The 14430-nt window shown below is 44.0% G+C and overlaps 1 protein-coding gene across 1 annotated transcript in view; it reads right to left on the reverse strand.

Moving 5' to 3' along the window:
* LOC111220139 (glutamate receptor ionotropic, delta-1-like) overlaps positions 1-14430 on the reverse strand; it is a 542882-nt gene that overhangs the window by 249151 nt on the left and 279301 nt on the right. Inside the window, exon 3 of the mRNA XM_022743126.1 lies at positions 6885-7169. Coding sequence (XP_022598847.1) covers positions 6885-7158 — 274 coding nt within the window. The 5' untranslated portion in view covers positions 7159-7169. The remainder of the gene's footprint in view (positions 1-6884; positions 7170-14430) is intronic.

Genomic DNA, 14430 nt, shown 5'->3' on the forward strand with positions numbered 1-14430 from the left:
CTGCTTGGAATCATCATCACGGCCCAGTGACAGTCCCCGCCGGTCCGTACAGACTCGACCAGACAGCCGAACCAAGAGCCATCTGCTCCTCGTACACCTCCACAATGCAGCTCTAATCTGAATAAATGGGTGTCCCGCTCGGCTCACACTTCTAATGGCTTCGCTCATCACAACGGAGCGAGGAGGAAGGGATGAAGAATGAAGAGCGGGGAAAATGGGAGCGATGAGGAGTTAGAGGAAATCTTAGTGAGTGTCCACCGCGTTCGAAGTTGGCGTCCAAACTTTTATTGTTTGCGGTTTGTTTAGTTGACAGAAAATCCGGAACTCTTGAACCAAGGGGCCGTTTTTTTTCTTCCTCTTCACTTCCCCTATTTTTTATTCTCAAGCAAAGTCACTACACGTGTCAGCCACTACTGCTATTATAAAGACAGCTTAAGGTATTCAGATATGCTCATACGTGCTCTACAATGAAATATTTGGAGGTAAGATGGCTGAATGGGTTTAAAGAGGAAATTTTACCCAGAGATTTGACATGAAGAACGAATGGATGAAAAAGAATGACAGGAATTAGAGAGGATTAGTGTCAAGAGGGAAACAAGAGCTTCTACATCATTGATGTTGTGTGATTAAGTCAATAGACGAGGTTTGTATTTTGTTACGGGTGGATTAAACAAACCAAATCTGCCCTCTGAGACCATTAAGTTGGAATGGAAACCGATGGATGTGATGGATGGTGAGGGTCTAATAAAGGAGGGAAAACAATATCAGTACTGACAACACACTGTGGCCTGCCAATGCTCAGTGGGTATTTACAGTATTTATACATTATATATAAACTTCGGGTGTTCACTTTAAGTTACTTTTAACCTTTAGAAAAATATGACGACATCAGCGAAAAACGATCGATTTCTCCTTAAATCATCAGCCAAAATCCATTTCTGAGGAAAACTCTTTCAGTGGCTGGATCATTACTCATCACCTTGTTGAGTTGGTCACAGATTTCAGGAGCTCTGAGAAGTGCTGAGTCACATCATCATCATCAAAAAAAAAAAAAAGAGTTCCCTCCGTCCACTGATTGATTTCAGCTTCGGGCCTGAATTGATTTTCAGCAGCTAACATCCATTGACTGACTGTCACAGCAACCATCCTTCCACATGAGCAGCTCCTGATTCCTCAATTTCCCTGTTACTTCGAGGTGATGAGGAGAAAAACTCTTAATATGAATGAATCTCAGACTGAGCTCAGAGATTGGCCAAAATATCACAAGATCCCTGCGAAGTAATAATTATTATCAGCTCGTTTCAACCTCAGTCTAAACTGAGTTCAAGCTGTACCAGTGAATTCACATGCATATTTCCACTAAGTCCTCCGCAGCTTAACCAGAGATCTGTGCAGCGGTCACGGAATGAAGAAGTAAAGGATGAAGATGTTACGTGTCACAGTCTTGTTATGAGTATATTGCGTTTTGTTGCGGTGCCGTAGTCCATGCTCCATAGGTTCGGATGACGTCGCCCGCCCGTCACTCGGGGATTCCCCTGCAGGTTGGACCACACACTCCCTCGGACCGCCCACCTGCGCTTGAGTTGGTATTCCCCCGTTTGAAACGCCCAAACGACCAATCCCTAGCCTGCTGGAGATAGCCGGACGTGACGTGATAAAGGCCGCGGAGTGCAGAAGCCGGGGGCGGCTGTGATTCGGTGTGAGCAGTCCGCCTCTGTGCCAGTTTTCATGTCGACCGAGTGACGTTATAAACTGTCAACTTCAGCTTGAGCTGGGATTTTGGAGATTGTAATACTGTCGACTAGTTGAGGCACGTGTTTGGGATCAGGGGGGGTTTTTCTGGGCCGTAGGTTAGTTGTTTTGTGTTCATACACTTTCATATACACACTTTGTCTTAGTTTGTCACAGTTTGTAGTAAGTAATAATAGGTAAGCTCAAGATGAAGTCTGAAACAAAATCCCCCAAAATGTCTAAACATCCACATGAAGTTTCTTAAATCAATTTGTGTCATGAGAAAAAAACAAAAATAAATACTTATTCGCTGCTGAGCTGCCATCGAGTGAGACTCTACCATCTCCAGGGTCACTAGTACAGAAGTAACCTGACCTCTGACCCTGACCTGAGGACATGTGCACGTGGGTGGATGTCAGAGAAGACAATGCACTCTGTAACCCAAACTAAAAACCCTGTGCACCTCGGCCACCAAAGCACAGCCGTTCCTGCACAAACACAAACTTCGGAAGATAAAACAACGGAAAAACCCAGAGCAGAACGTCGTCGTGCTGTAAAGATGATTAACATGCGGAGAATGAAATCTCGCTTCAGAGAAAACAAACCAGTCTAAATACATTCAGCTCGACTCCACACAGACCCTGACGCTGCCTCCGCTAATTGGTAAGTGGTGCGGTGGGATCACGCAGCGCGGCGTGTCTCTGCCACAGCAGACGGAGAAAACATTCATTTCCCACTTTGAAAAAAAAAAAACAAAACAAAAAAAAAAAAAAAAAAAAAAAAACACGACGACTATCCTCGGCAGACTAATCCCAATTACCTTTGAAGTGAGCACTTCGACTGCATTCAACAATTAAATAACAACTAAAAAAACAGGCCCATTAAAAAGCTGCTGGAGACGCTCTCAAAATTATAACATGGACAGAATTAAACATTCATTTGTGGAAGCGGCACCGCTGACGGAGGCGGCACCTGATGGTTGTGTTGTTGGAAACGTTGAGTCAAACACAGCATGTGGCGTCACTGCTCCAAGTTTGATCGAACTCAAACTCAAAAGCTGATAATTAGACTCAGTTACTGCTTCCTGTCGTACTGTTCAACCTGACACCACAAAACCCCCCCACACACACACACACACACACACACACACACGTGACTGGAGGTGTTTCGAAAACATATTTTTAAAAGTACCTTCTATTTGCTGTAATATTTTATTGACCGATGTAATAACTTTCATCTCAGGACGCTGCTAGCTTTATCACCACACAGATACTGTAGTTGACTCAGTTTACCTGAACCTCCACTGCCACCACAGTACATTATACTCTCACTTTAGGTCCTCCACAGAGCCACTGTCAACAGTTTGTATGAGGATCATTATTCAACAGAAAGGAGTATTAGTTTTTCTGAGACCAACAAAAATGAAATTCACTTACTTGAACTGAGTCTAAAAACCTGGACACATCAAACCAAAACTCCCTGCAAGGCTACATAACACAAGGGTTTCCAACGGGTGGTCCACGCCACTCCTGGTGGTCCCGGAAGTCATTTCACGCTTTCAATAATGCAAATTCACTGTGGGAATCACTATCTTAACCAAGTTCATGCAAATATACAACATTTTAGAAAAGCCAAAGTGACTTTAAGGATTAAAACAGTGCCTGTGCGGTCTTGTCCTTGGTAGATTGTACTTTGCTAATGTTAGAATGCGTCCCTGACGTCACGTTACATCACATGCAGATTTACATCCAAAATTATTTGTTTCCTGAACGGCATCTAAAAAGAGTTACTTCCTGATTTTGCCATTGAAAAAGCATCTTTGCAAGTTTTAGGTGAAAAATAACAGTTAGTGTCTTAAGAGTAAGAAACACTCCAATCATAAAAGATGATGTTTTTTTTGTAATTTTGGTGATTTGCTCCTCGCTTCCTCGATGTAGTTTGAGTTCTTAACTACAGTCTGCAGAGGGATTCAGGGTTTGAAATGTCGTAAGACTTTTAGGACACGTTGAGATTTGTAGCAGGCAAAAAGGTAAAATCTGAAAAGCTCTGAAGAGACTCACTTCACCTGTGGTCGGTTCAGTTCGGAGTGAAATCATCAGGTTCCTCCAAAGAGTTCAAGCTCTGAACAGCAGAGAGAAAAAGCAGCTTTGTTAAATTTTTTGTGTTGAATTATTTCTGGCTTTTCCCAAGAGCAACAAAGCCACATGTCCTGAACGACAGCTTTTATATTACTTGTACTCCCCGTAGATGACGGCACTGTCTTCGGTCCTCACAATCCATAGGTCTCCGCAGCTTTCGTTCCCTCTCCAGCCCGTGTTATTACATTTTGTCAGATGTAACTTTATCAGTTGTTGTGATGCTCATGGGTCTGGTCCATTCGATCTACCTCCTGCAGTCGCAAACAAACTCTCTTTTCTGTGGCGAGTGCCCCCCCCCCACCCCCCACCCCCGCTGATCAGACCCGGATCAGAGGTTCACACTCAGCTCTCATCACTCTTGTTCATATCAGAGCTGGAGGGCAGCTCGACATCAGAGCACAGCATCTGTTCAAAGATAGTAGGTGGTTTGTTCACCCCGACCGTGTTCAGCTCACTCTAATGTTGATATCGGAGTTTCTGAGTGTATTTGTACGTTTCTTCACCATGACACCCTGTCCTGATTCTTCCAGCACCAGCTGAAAACGGTTTAGTGATTGCTTCTTTTATTCCCCTTACTAAAATCCATTCTGTACCTGCAACAATCGGCCAATCACACGCCTGGAAGCAGCAACGATCACCGAGACACTGCGACATTACAAATAACACCGTGCTACAGCGCACACTAATGAAAGCATCGGGGCTGCGACGCCGTCACTCAGAGGTTCAGTTGTTATGCGTGTGTGTTTAACAGGGCGGCGCTTTGCTGTGAGACGGAAGCTATAAAAAGGAGGAAGCAGCTCCGGCTCGCAGACTTTAGAGATGATGTGTTACATCACTAACAGCCGTTTCCCCTTCGCTCGTCACATGGAAGGTGCAGGCACTTTTATATTGCCCAGCGATCGCACTGCACACTGTAACCGCCATTTGTTTTTCTTCTTTTTTTTGGCCTTGCAGACAAAAGGTGAGGTAGAGAGGAACGTTTAAGTGTTTACCACAAAGAAAAGACAGAGGACAGCTATGGCTACCACTCACCATCAATACATCGGTATTGTTCTTGCTTTCACCTGATAGATTCTAGTGTCACCGGTTACTGTCACATGACTGTCTTAACCTCAAACCCCTTCCTCAGAAACTTTCATCTTGGAGAGAAATGCTTCCAACACTAAGAACAGAAGAAACGTTATGGCCTGCTACAGTGGGGGGGGGGGGGGGGGGGGGATTGTGGGCACGGCCACCCCTGACCACCCCCTCACTCTGCCACTCACTATGACACCATCCCCCGATTATCACTCCTCCTTCAGGCAGAGGGGGAAGAACACATCAGTGAGATTCCCTGCAGACCGCTGGACGCCGCTGACGTCGCGTTCGCTGCCTGCTGACTCCACAACCGATACTTTGTAAAGGTGAGGCAGACTGCGTGTGTGTTTAAACCAGGTGAAAGAACTTGAAAGCTTCCTGTTGGGAGCGTAGATCCACAACATTGCCCCGTGCGTCGCCCCGGCAAAGGTCAAAATCGATAGTTGGGATCGGAGGTGGGCAGGGTGTAAAGGAGGCCGCAACAAAAGAAATCCCTGAGAGTTTTTCTGATTGTCAAAGTCATGCAAATATACCGGCGCACACACATGGATCTAAACTGGTGCACGAATGGATTTCTTCACAGTCTGAAGATGTTGGTCTGAAAGAGAAAAGTTCTCTCCTTTGGTCTTTATGTTCACTGAGTTGCTGGTTGCTTAGTAAAGGTTTCAGATCCTGGTCTCCAGCTACTGGTGCACTTACTCTAAATCATTCTGGATAAGAGGATCTGAGAGGCTAAATGCCTGCATCTGTTTATATCCTTATATTGTAATTGCCACCATCCTGTATCGATTAGGCTCAAAAATCCATTGAGCCTAATGTGATTTCATTAAGATACAATCCAAGTGAGCTATTCCAAACAAATACAGCGGACCGGAGAGTCGATCTGTGAAGTTTTGCTGCAACATCCGGTCATGTAAACCTTCTCAAGGCCAGAAGACAATCGAAAATCATTTAGGCATCCCGCACTTATCCCTAATGCGTTTTCAGTTATCTGTGTTCCATGTGAATTTACAACATCAGGTAAGAGAAAACTTTTTTGACTGGTTACATCTAAAAAAAAACATCAAATATGGAACAGCCGCTCCAGCAGAGGCGGAGGTACCATCATGTTCCACCTCCTGAGGAGAAAACCTCGGATCTCCAGCGTGTTTCATTGCTTCAGTGAGAGATTGAAAGAGCAGGAGGGTCATCAAGAAGGTTGAGGTGCCATGTTGCAATACAGGATGGGAACATCAATGATGAAACCCCAAGGAGACAAAAGGCATCCCATAGAGTTCTCTCCTCTGCAGTGTTGCATCAAACCAATGTGTGATAAAACAGACTTTTGTTTTTCAGACGATAATCCAAAGAGCTCGAGAAGAGTAAGATTTTAATTGACATTTTAGATGTGCATAATGAGAGAGAATGGATCTAAGTAGATGTAATGCCGTGCACACAGGTGCACGGTCGTAGCAATCTCAACAGACAAACAAAACACCGGCACTCACACCCTAATCTTCTTGTCTGTTATGCAGCAAAAAATGAATGTTTTCCAGCTGTAAGCCATCATCAGTGTAAATAACAATAGTAGATATGACAATTTGTGTAAGCATTTGAGGTTTAGACACCAATCAGAACTGCGGTTACACCTCCATCTTCGGGGGTGGCCGCGTCTGGGTGGTTTATTTACAGATGGATCCAGCAAATTCTGGTTATAATGTTCTGTTCTGCACAACAGGTCGAGTACAACAGCAGCATATGAGAAGCGCTCAGGTCTCTGAACAGGCGACCAATCAGGTCAGTTCAAGACAATTCAAAGTAGCCTCAGCATCTATTTTGAAGGGAAGTGGAGGATTTTTTTTTACATGTCAGGGAATAAATATCAAGGTTTAACCTGCGACGGCCAGAAGCTCAGTCTCTCCATCCACCGCAGCGACATCAGAGCTGTCCATCACTTACCGTACTCGATGTCGTAGAACACGATGAACTTCTGCCAGCGCAGCTCCTCCACCAGCGTCAGCATGACGTCATTGAGGCGGACCGGGGGCCGGGCGGCCAGCGTGTACCGCTGCCCGCCGGGGCTGGGGTTGAACTGGCAGGCGGTCCGCGGCGACCCCTCGCTGTTCCTCTGGATGTACAGGTGGGGGATGTGCATGGCGTCTGTCAGGGACTGCAGGGCGCTGGCTGAGGCGCAGCCCGTCGACGTCACCAACGCCAAGATGCCCTGGTTCATCAGCTCGCAGGCTGGAGAGGGAGGGGAGAGAGAGGAGGGGGGGGGTGAGAAAAAAAAACACACGATAGCAACACATTTACATAAAATCTAAATATATATAAACATAAATTATCAGTAGTGTAACGTTTTATTATCAACACACTCAGCGGGAGCTCAGGTCTAATGTTAAATGATGTGTTGACCTCTCATTGGGCGCTGCAGTGGATACCAGGCTGCACTGTCATAAATCTACTGAACCGCCTGACAGGTAACACCATTGTTCTCCCTCGGCCTGACCTACTTCTGAACTTCTAAACCTGCACTCTGTCTCTGAATCCAGCAGTGAGCAGATACCTGGATGATTAAACAGGCCACATATCCAGTGTGCTAAGGCTAAGCTAAAGGTTAGAGTTTATCTGGCCTCACTGGGTTGACTGGCAGGTTCACCTGAATGTTAGTGCGCGCGCTCGGTAGTCCTGCCATCCTCGGTTTTTGTGTGCAACAATTACAAAATACTAGATTTCCACACATGCAGAGATTACACCCAGTACAGAGTCAAACCCCGGGATGAAAAGGAAAGTCATAAACCATCCTATGATAAGATGTTGTGCGTGTGAGTGCAGGCATGTGCAGGTGGACAACTTCAGCGATAGCATGCTCCCAAAAACAACTCTCCCTTTACTCTCACCCAATCCATAAGCACTTCCCACCAAAGATTAAGATGGTTAGCATGTTTTGGCTAACAAAAGTATCTGAGTATGCAATGCCATCTAAATTAATATTAAATCAATAATTACAGCTATGAAATATAAATATATTAAATATAATAAATATATAATAAATCCTGAAATTAAAAAAATAGGTAATAGATGGAGAAATATATAAATAAATGTAAATATAACACACAACCGTTACACAAGTTCACAGTCCCCACACACAAAAACAGACGAGTGAATCATACTAGCAATGACTCTTTCCAAATTCTAACAGCATTCATCATTGGTAGCATTGAGTGCTAATATTAGCCTCCAGCCACCTGTACCGTCACAACACCTATAGCTCCGTCAGTCGCACTCGTTCACCGGCACTATCTGCAGCTTCGGCCATGTTTTTACTGCCTGATTAAAGCTCTGCCCTCCAAGTCTGACTTCACTTAATCACAGAAATCATTTCCCTACTGAAATCCCCCGGCAGAGCGGACCTTTGCTTTCCAAACCAGCTCCTTGACCTTTGCTGCTAACTCAGTGTATCTAAGCTTTTCCCCCCTCTGAGGCCTCTTCTCCTGCGTCATCCTCCCACTGTGAGCTCTGCAGAGAATACAAGCTGCCACGTTCCTGAATACAAGACGAGATTTAGTCTCAGATAGGGCAGCTATCTCCCGCGGGACTCTGAGCAGCTTCCCTAAATCTACTGCCATCTTCCAGTGCCTCCGCGCCCTAAGCTTCCCTACATAAAAAGCCGGCTCAAAAAATGTTTTGGGTCTGGACTCTTCACCTCCAGGAATGAGATCCAATCGTGTGTCTATCACTTGAGTGCTTTCAATCTACGCACTTTGCCACGTCTCCAGGTGTATTGCCCTTGAAAAAGCAGCGTTTTACACCCTGGCAGAATGAGAAGTCACAAAGCTATGAAACTATGAAAATTAACACATAAAAGAAGGAGAACTACTGCCTAACTCCACTTACACTGCCACTGCTTTTTCTTGGTTCTGAATCTCCTTTACAACCACCTTCTTTCTCTTCCCTGCTGATGTTGACAAGCTCCGTAAAAACTGTCCTACACCCAGTCCATTCTCCAAACACTCATGTTGCTCCTTCCCTACAATTACCCTAAGTGCTGCCTCGGAAACTGACTCATTGGACGTCCACTTCCCGCTGAGACAGTTACCCTCTGTACTTTTACATTCACAGGCAGAGGCTGTAATAATAAGAATCAAAATAATAATGATAATCTTGTTTATAGAACACTTTCCTAAACCCACATTACAAAGAGGTCCACACAAGGCAACAGCTAGATCATGAAAACAATTTCTGCTCAAGAAATAAGGAAATTAAACAAATTATAAGCAGTTACAGTGTCACCGGAAAAAGAAAAAGAGCAGTCAATAAAAAACAAGTCAGATCAGGAAAAGCTCTCAGATATTGGTACCGTTTTAAGAATAGATTTAAAGGAGGTCACTGATTCTGTTGACCTGATTTCCTCAGGCAGCTTGTTTCATAGCTTCAGGGCTCAGACTGTGAATGCTCCGTCACCTCTGGCTTTCAGCCGCACCTCGGGAACAGATAAAAGGCCGCTGTCCGAGGAGCTCAGGTGACATACCGGCGTAAGAGGTTAGATATGTAGCACGGAGAGAGAGAGAGAGGCCACGAAGAGCCTTCAAAGTCAACAGTGAGATCTTAAAATCAATTCTGAAACATACTGGGAGCCGGGGGAAGGAAGTAAGATAAAAAAAAAAAAACTTTTCACGATCAGCACCGTGCTCAGCTTGGGCACAAGAGTTCTACTTAAAAAAAAAAAAGCTGCTGATGGATTTTGGCGGCCGATGAATTAAAGCAAATACGATCCGGTGGCGACGGCCATCTTTAAACAAGAGAACTTCAAATAAAAAAAAAAAAAAAGTATGGCGGATAAGTCCAGAAAAGGTTAAAATTATCAATAAAACCCACATTGTGAGCTCTATAGGCCACCTGCAGAATCCCCCACCAAAGCCTGTGCACGCTTAAACTCCCCTGTTCAACTAGATATGGAGCTCCCAAATCCCTCACTTACACACAGTGCTGAGGCAGCACTGGGCTCCCAGCTAATCATTCTCTCTGGGCTCTTTCTCTTTGAAGGCAGGTACATCAAACCCTGTTAGGGGCGCACAAAAAGTCAGAGCAGGAGGCCAAACTGCAGACACCACAGTTTAAGTTTGTCTGGGAGCAAATAATAATTGAATGTTTGCTGGGTGGCACCGTCTTGTTTCTCAAGAAAGGTTCTGACAAAAGTGTGAAATGGTCTTCACCGGAGAAATGACAGCATCGGTTTTTAGTTCATATACTTCAAGCGACCTTCAGTATGTTTATATTTTCCCGACAGGCAACTCTCTGTCCTCTCTTAACCCCGCTCTCTAGACACTGCGCTTATCTACCACTTAATAATCTACACAGCAGGTGTAGTCGGGCTGTTGGGCTGGATGCTAGGCACACAAAGCTCAGGACATCAGGTTTAGGAATAAAAAAATTAAAAAATGAAAAAAAAAAATCGGTTTACGTTTGGAAAAGATCGTGTTTTGTGAAAAATATTCAAAGAAATAAAGCTGCCTTGTGGTTATGTCCCATTTATCCAGCACTATGATGCATTCCTTGTCTTAACCGAGTGGTTTGAGCTGATTGAACACAACCAAAAAAAACACATTAATCACACCTGAGTGGCTGCAAACAGGGAAAACAAACGAGACTGTCAATGAATGATTTGCAGAGGTGTTCAGTATGAACATTTTCAAACTTTTGAAGATGTGTTCATTACGAGTATTTTTCCGGTTATGGTCAGAAAAATACAGCCTGAGCAGAACGATGTTTCCTGCAAAATATAATATATTTGCTGTTTCAAATCTGTTGTATAGAAACATAATGTGTTGTAGAGGAAGTTTGTGTCTCCAAGTAGCAAAGCTGAGAGCAGTGTGGAGTTGCACCGTGGGAGGTCGGGGTGGCGGGATGTGAACAGGGGTTACTTAACTTAATGACGAAAGTAACAGTGTTTAAACTCAACCACACCTTATGCATTTCATTTCACAGATTATTCTCTTCTACAGAATGCGTTTTTTTTTACCTGTTTCTATATCTGCTGTTAAACATCAAACTAATTAACTAACTGTTGTGTCTGTGTGTATTCCTGGTTAATGAAAATCAACACAGGAAAGCAACGTACATTGTCTGCTCTATTTTAAATGTCAAGGTACTTTTTTTGCCTTAAAAAGCAGCAACTTTCAAACCAGTTTTTCTTCACAACATCAACAACTCTCCGAATTCACACACAGTTCCTTTCTCCTCCGGTGTTCTCCTCTTACAGGCAGACAACCACAGTTAAGCCTCTCAGCAGCCTTTCATCTCTGGTTAGAGCCCGACTTTCTCTGCAGGGGAATATCTGTCCAGACTTAAAGGTCAAGAGATACTCCAAAGGGCAGCAGGCATGTTATGACTGAGCTCCCACCAGGGGGAATGTAAAAAAAAAAAAAAAACACACATTTATGCAGAGGCAGAGGAGCATGAAGCACAGCCAGGTAGTTTTCCAGGAAAAAAAATACAGAGAGAAAAAACCAGAGAGTGTGGTGGCAGAGCAGCTGGCTGGTCACAGGGACCCTGCCGCTTAATGTTTGATGAGTCAAACTTGGCTGCACTCGGGCTGAATCTCTCCGAGCTCAGAACAAGCGGAGGACAGAGAGCTCATCAACATGCAGCCGTTTTTCTAAGTGTATAAAATTCGTCTTTATTAAGCAGGAACTGCGTCGTCAGCATCCGGCACTTTTGGAAAGAGATGACGAGGCAATAATTCCACCAACAAAATTTAAATTGTCTGAAAGATAATGAGACAAATGTGGCCTGTGTGAAGGGGAGATAATGAACTTGTACTGACACATTTAGAGTGTAATCTTGTATTAAATTGGTAAATGTTTTTTTGCTAAAAGCCCACCAGATAAGATTGGAATCTGACTCATTGGGTCAATTTATTAAAAATAAATCACAGCTGATTCCACACATGATGGAAGTCAGCTGTGGAGGACAACGTAAGGCTTTAGTTTTATCGCTCTGCTGGGAAACAATGGATATGGGACGCAGTGTCTTCAATCCCATTTGTTTTTGTTTTCACCAAAAACAGCAAAAGCTACATCACATATTCTAATCAGATCTGGGGGGAAGATTAGCCATGGGCCAAGGAACAGGGAGACGTAGAAGCTAATTTTACTCTTTTTTTCCACTGGATTTCTTCACTAGTTTACCACCTACAAACTGGAGCCAGACTCACATGACACCTGCACATCTGGATTACTGAAAAGCCTCTAACAGAACATGGAGCCAAGGATCCAAATTAGGAACTGAAAGCTGCTGACTTGAGTTCATTAGAAAACTGAACAGAAAAAACAGAAAAAACTCCAGAACACATCTCTTCACAACCTGTTGTGTTTGATGTTTTTAAAATGTAAACGCCATGAAAATGTTAAAGCTCCATATTTTCCTCTTCTACTGTGTTTTTATTTGAAGTGTTGATCCATGAGAAGATATATTTGTGGTTTTAAGAACCAAAAAACCATCTTCATGTAGTTTTACATCTCCTCTCTCAGGCTTCTCTCTGGCACTCTAGTAACAACAGGATAGTGAACCAATCAGAAGCGAGGAGGCTCTGAGCCTCTCTTCTGATTGGCTGACTGTTTTCTGAGTGATCGAATAAAAATACAGCAGATTTCAGGGAAACACTCAGAGAAACCAAATCCTGCAAGGTTGGATGGTGGGTCCAGGTGGGTGGGGCTTGGGGTGTGGCTGAGGGGGGTTGTGACATCACAAAGTTACAGAAGCCCTGACAGCTGGTTTTAAGGCTCAGTTTCTGAATACAGGCTGTGTGCATTTCTCTGTGGACTGAGGCTTTGATACTTTCACAGTATTAATATAGAACCTAGACCTGATCTATAATCACACTACACATGGACATCTGCCTTTATACTGTATGGACCTTTAAAAACACAGTTCTATCTCCCGAATTCCCTCTCTAGCTCTCTCAACCGTCACCGTTCCCTCTCTCCCTCTTTATCTCACACTTAAATGAGTCAAGAAGTCGACAACAACGACTAACCTTGTTCATAGTGTTAATAAACCATGAAAGGTGTCCGTCGTCTTTTTTAAAGAAGGAAGCTACATACTGTAAGTTGTAGTTAATGTAGTGAGTGTGTAAGACCAATCAGCAAGAGCCAACCCTCCAACCCCTGGGTAGCCGTCACACAGGAACTAAACCAGCCCCTGCTTCCTCAGGGTTAATCCTTTCCTGCCAGAGCTCTGTACAGCTCAGGGTCTGATCTTCAATTAAACAAAGACCCATAACACATCACCTCATCATTTTGTTGATGTCTCTCCTCATGACAGGAACAATCACATTTTAATGAGCGCCGGAGTATCGGGGACTGAAATTCACAGTCACTTCGGCTCTGAAATCACAGAGGACCTATTAGCATAATATACTAGAATAGGACTAATAGCTTTGGAGGCTTCAGAAACACAATGCCGGTAGCTGTTGGGATAACTCACTCAGCAGCCAGCTAAAATGACTTGGGTTGCGACGTGACTCACTCGCTCTGTGAGTCCACAGTGAGTCATGGTTTCATCCGTGCTAAATGAAGCCTGTGCAATATTTAGCCGAAGCGACTCCCTGTGCATCCTAATGACACTTACAGAGTGACTCCTACCAGACGGCGGGAGACAGAAGCCATTAGAGTCGGAACAAGACAAAGATCTCCCTCCCTCTGCCTTTCTCTTCCCCAGTGTGATCTTTATCAATATCTTGCCTCCAAATTAGCTCGCAGAAACAAAGCAAATCCATCTTATCCTTGAGCAGGGGGTTATGGATTTATACCGAATTCCTTTGCATGCCATCACGGCCTCTCAGATGACGCAGCGGAGACTTAATGCATTATAGATGCAGGGCGGGTGTTGAAATGATATCACATTCAGGGGATACTCAGTCTGTACTGTGAGAGTGATTTGTCGGAGATGTAAACATCCTTACAGCTGCGAGCAATTTCATTGGGTAAACAGATGGTTTTCAGGAGTGAGAGGCCTCCCTGCCGTGCAGCCCGATGAGGTGGTTATGCAAACCCTGCATGTAATGCATTATCAGGCTGAGAAACTTGATGTTATACAAATGAGGAGTAGCTGATGCTCCTGCAGTTGGTTTTCTTGGTCTTCTAATAATACATTAAAAGCTGCAGCTAATTCGTTCATTATTCTGTTTCTTCTTAATCTCAACATTAGTTTTGTACTCTGCGTAAGCATGATGAGGGCATTGTATTTGAGCTAAATGAAACAATGGAAACGATTGCTTACAAAGAATATCTGCAAAATGAAAGCAAAATGGATCAGATGTGAGTTTCTATAAGTCACAGCATTAAAACCATTAAACGCTTCTGACACAATAAAGCAGAGTTTTCCTGCTTCTTAGAGGTGTTTGGAGTGAAAGCCAATATAAACAGGCAGGAAGCCCATTCATAAAGGCAGTTTGCTTTTAAATGAGAGAGCAGAGAACTGACAGGACGTGGGGTGGGGTGGG

This window comes from Seriola dumerili, unplaced genomic scaffold (assembly GCF_002260705.1).
Source record: "Seriola dumerili isolate Sdu_G_001 unplaced genomic scaffold, Sdu_1.0 BDQW01000068.1, whole genome shotgun sequence".
Classification (NCBI taxonomy): domain Eukaryota; kingdom Metazoa; phylum Chordata; class Actinopteri; order Carangiformes; family Carangidae; genus Seriola; species Seriola dumerili.